The 4833-nt window shown below is 43.0% G+C and overlaps 1 protein-coding gene across 2 annotated transcripts in view; it reads left to right on the top strand.

The window, feature by feature from the left end:
- The first annotated feature begins 229 nt into the window (after nucleotides 1-229).
- LOC138961947 (uncharacterized) overlaps nucleotides 230-4833 on the top strand; it is a 6323-nt gene continuing 1719 nt past the window's right edge. The window contains exons 1-5 of one of the 2 annotated variants that reach the window (XM_070333631.1): nucleotides 230-317; nucleotides 1077-1147; nucleotides 1851-2101; nucleotides 3194-3431; nucleotides 4740-4833. The exon at nucleotides 4740-4833 is cut by the window's right edge and continues 15 nt beyond it. In XM_070333631.1, the coding sequence (XP_070189732.1) occupies nucleotides 1102-1147; nucleotides 1851-2101; nucleotides 3194-3431; nucleotides 4740-4833 (629 nt within the window). In that variant the 5' untranslated portion in view covers nucleotides 230-317; nucleotides 1077-1101. The remainder of the gene's footprint in view (nucleotides 318-1076; nucleotides 1148-1850; nucleotides 2102-3193; nucleotides 3432-4739) is intronic. The other variant, XM_070333630.1, reaches the window with a different exon arrangement.

The following is a 4833-nucleotide window of genomic DNA, read 5'->3' as shown; positions in this document are numbered from 1 at the left end:
TGAGAATCGTGCTCATGCATACTCCTAAATATGTTTTTAGCATCGTACGTTGAGAAGATTTTTGATGACAATTTTAATAACCTTTACATAAGTATCCTCACCATAATAGGTTCAACTACTAAAACTTCCATTCCACATTTGACTGCTGTGACCTGATTCCCGTGCCATCTGTGATTACGATTATTCGGAAGAAGGGATACCGGTTTTATTGCCTTTCCGTTTCTAAGGTGGAATATAAGTATATAAGGGCACAGCACTGCAACAACTGGACATCAACCAACTTGATTGTGGATGACTGCGCCTTGAAGCCACATTTGGTGAGAACATTGATTTTCTATACAAAGTGAAATTCTTGATTTGTTTTCAACATTACTTGCACCAACATTCTTGATGGGTTCAAGTTTCTTAGTAGGATTTGAGAAAATATATCCTGTGAGTGATTACAATTTTTTGAAAACATTTCCTATGAGTTGTATGCAATTGTTTGCAATTTATCCATGTGAGATAACAAAGTTAATTTGATTTGATTTGATTTGCGACATTCTCTATGTTAAATTAAAACGCTTAAAACTTTGCCTTGATGAGAACCATTCTATTTAGAATTGAAATGGCCGAAGTGTTTTGAACTAGCCTAGTATACAATGTCACCATATAGGCTATGTTTAACAGCACGTTTGAATGAAAAATTCGTAGAAAAACTTGGTCAGAGAATTTCTCCTTGGAATTATTGTTTTCCAAAGCATACCTAAGAGCTGCAGTGTACGCAGTTGTCTGTGCTGAATTAAACCACATGGGGCCACACTGTTCAATGACCATGGTTACGCAAATACATGTGAGATTATGAGATGATCAACATTCTAAACGTTTAAAAGAAACGACTTAAGAGACATTCGATGTAAAATACAAACATGATCAGCATATTAATAACTACCCACTATCCCAAACTGTCTCAGTATTGTCATCGGAAACAAACATTTATTTTGTTGGACCCTTTGATATAACAAAGTCCCACATCCATATCCTCTTCCCATTCTTACACTTCACCCATACGTAAAAAGTTCTCTTTTTTAAAACAGAATTCAAAGAACTGAAGCAGACAACATGAGGACCATTATTGCTCTTCTGATCCTGTCCATGGTGGCAGCGAGTGAGTATATGATTCATTTACATGTTTGCAATGCTAAACATCTTATTTTATCATTTCGTTCCAATTACGTTCTTCAATGTAGGTGTGTGTGGGGGGAGGAGTAAACAAAATAAATAAAATAAAACTAACAAAAAACATCTTCTAGTTTGCACAAGACATGCTACAGAAAACACGTTTATTTGTAGTATCCCACATTATCTTATTTAATTCAATCGTTTTCTGTTAACGACAAATGATCATGATATTTACTGAGCACATCCAGTGAGTCGAACTGAATGATAGGGCCTAACGATAATTGTTTTCATCACCATGAAGTCGACTCCGCTTAACGTCAAGCCTAAACAAGGGATATTCTTCAAAAATGTCGCGATGCCAGCTATTTCTCTGTGATTACTCACTTCCGTACCATATTAAGAAAGCGCGTACATGACCGTGCAATGGATGCTATTGATGTGACTGTTTGAATTGAATTTCTGGTAGAGTTTACGAATCTCAAGGTGAGGTTTTTCCACTGTACCTTAATCTAGACGCACACGACCCGATTTGCTAAAAAAACGCACCTCAAGTAGGGTGATTAATTAAATCAAAGTGATTGCATGCTCTTCAGGGCGCTGCCTCTCTCCGGTATTGTACAGACGAAAAGTTAACTAACCTCGATAGAATCTGAACTATTTTCCTCCCCTCTCACATTTCAACCAATCAGCCTTCGCGAGTCACGCTTGTCAAGGCAACGGCAAGATGCTGCAGCAGTTCAACGGCAGGAAGGAGTCCACCGCCATGCCGTGCAAGTACCACGCCGTACGCACAAAGTGTGGCAAGTACTTCGTCAACCTGACTCCTGGCAACATCTTCGTGCACCCCAAGTACCGCCTCAACACGCTCTGGCTGGGCGTCAGGGAGCTCGACACTGACAAGGAGTGGGAAGGCCGCACTGACAACAAGGTGGCAGTCAAGGTGAGGTTTTTCGAAATCTTCACATAATTTTGATATGATGATTACAAGAAAGTACGGTAAATTGTACTCTGCAATATGAAAACTATGGTGAATATCTTCATGAATTTAAAGTACTATGTGAACACTCTCTGCTGGGCCTGAGAGAACTCCACACGAACAAGGAGTGGGAAGGCCGCACTGACAACAAGGTCGCAGTCAAGGTGAGGTTTTTCGAAATCTTCATGTGATTTTGATATGATGATTACAAGAAAGTACGGTGAATTGTACTCTGCAATATGAAAACTATGGTGAATATCTTCATGAATTTAAAGTACTATGTGAACACTCTCTGCTGGGCCTGAGAGAACTCCACACGAACAAGGAGTGGGAAGGCTGCACTGACAACAAGGTCGCAGTCAAGGTGAGGTTTTTCTAATTTGAACTAGGGTTCGGCCTTGGAGAAAAAGACAATGGGACATTTTTCCCCCTCGACCAAAATGCGATGGGACACAGTCGTAGGCAAAAAGCGCCAAGTAGGCTTAGGCGGTCCATAACTGTTTTTATCCAAAGATACAAAATGTTGCAATATGGTGCCATCTGAGCATTTGCAACTGTATCATGTTACCGTGGTTTATATTTGATATGAGGCATGCCTAGATGGGTACGCAGCATAATAGGCATGTCGTTTTTTTAGCAGGGCCAAAACAAGGCCACACCGATTGCCTCCTCCTTGTCGAAACCTGCTTTCCTACCTTGCTTTATGTGTTTGATATAACGCACGCCCAAGCTTCCTTATGGTCGCTGTCGCTGGTCGTCAGGTGCAGTTAATGTGCTGGTTCAAAAATTGTCAGAACCTATAGTAAACCGAACTCTGCTTAACAATATGATGATTACACGCAAGCACACTGTACATTGCAATTTGAAAATCATGATAAATATCTTCATGAATCCAAAGTTTTTAGAAAAAAAAAAGAAAAAAAAAAGGTACTATGTGAGCACTCCGGGCCTAAGAGAGTTCGACAATACACCAGGTCCAGTCACGCATGATCCTCACTCCTCTGCCGCATACCACACCTTCACACATCGCCTAATATCTGTCTTGTTGTTTTTCAGTTCTTCAACGGATGGAAGTCAGAGCTGTTCAACAAGAAGGATGGCGTACTGAACACAGAAGATGTTCTCACATTCTCCAAGGATGCTATGGGCACACACGCCACTGCCAAGAACGGAGACTTCAAGGTGACCTTCGTGCCCTGGGACCCTGAAAACGACAACTTCCCCCTCTCCAAGTGGAGGTTTGAGTGCAACGCTGACGACTTCGAGCCTGCATCCTACCCGGACCAAGTGTGCGGTAAGTGTCTGTTTACTTTGGTGATGGTGCGCACGGGGAGGTGCCGGGCTGGATGGAAACCAAGCGCTGGGTCGGATTGGTGGAAACTGAGATTTGTTTAAGTTTTTAACGAATCCAAACCAGTGGTTGGGCCCCTACCAGTTGGCACTTTTTTCCTGCACACTACCATACCCCAGACGGCAATTACAACATTTTGCTCTACTTGAAGTTATCAAAAAAACACAGTAGCTTCCGCCCCACCTGAGGGCAACTTTTGTGACCTCACCATAGTGTAAACTTCAACTAAGGGCAACTCTTGCGACCTTACTATAGCGTAAACCTCAACTGAGAGCATCTCTTGTGACCTTACAATAGCACAAACTTCAACTGAGACTCCTGTGACCTTATAATAGCACAAATTTTACCTGAGGGCAACTCTTATGACTTTACAATGGCCTAGTGGTAAGGCGTCCGCCCCGTGATCGGGAGGTCGTGGGTTCGAACCCCGGCCGGGTCATACCTAAGACTTTAAAATTGGCAATCTAGTGGCTGCTCCGCCTGGCGTCTGGCATTATGGGGTTAGTGCTAGGACTGGTTGGTCCGGTGTCAGAATAATGTGACTGGGTGAGACATGAAGCCTGTGCTGCGACTTCTGTCTTGTGTGTGGCGCACGTTATATGTCTAAGCAGCACCGCCCTGATATGGCCCTTCGTGGTCGGCTGGGCGTTAAGCAAAAAACAAAACAAAAAACCTGAGGGCAACTCGTGTGATCTAACAATAGCACAAACTCCAACTGAGGGCAACTCTTGTGACCGTACGCTAGCACAATATTCTTCTTCTTCTTCTTCTTCTTCTTCTTCTTCTTCTTCTTCTTCTTCTTCTTCTTCTTCTTCTTCTTCTTCTTCTTCTTCTTCTTCAGCGTTCCAGAATTTTCTGGTTACGTGTGAGCTCGTTTGCCCATTTGGGTTCCCCACACTATACTCTGAGAGCATAGTCAGCTCACTCCGCTTTCGTTGAGTGCACAATCTTCAACTGAGGGCAACTTTTGTGTCCTTAGAATATAGCACAAACCCCAGCTGTGGTCAGCTCAGCTTAATCCTCAACTGAGGGCAACTTTTGTGTCCTTAGAATATAGCACAAACCCCAGCTGTGGTCAGCTCAGCTTAATCCTCAACTGAGGGCAACTCGTGTGACCTTACAGTAGCTTAAACCCGTACTTAGGACAACTCTTGTGACCTGAAGGTAGCCTAAACCCAGCATAGAGAAAACTCTTGTGGCTTTACAGTCGCTTAATCCCCAACTGATGTCTCATGTTTTGTCGCCATACAGGAAGCGCCGACAAGCGTGAGACAGTGGAGAGGACGGAGATGCTCGGTTTTGATGAACGTACGCAGACCGTTTTCCATGATGTCTTCACCAACAC

The sequence above is a fragment of the Littorina saxatilis genome, linkage group LG3 (genome assembly GCF_037325665.1).
Source record: "Littorina saxatilis isolate snail1 linkage group LG3, US_GU_Lsax_2.0, whole genome shotgun sequence".
NCBI lineage: Eukaryota > Metazoa > Mollusca > Gastropoda > Littorinimorpha > Littorinidae > Littorina > Littorina saxatilis.
The sequence above is the reverse complement of the archived record's forward strand: the minus strand, read 5'-3'. Positions and strand labels throughout refer to the sequence as shown.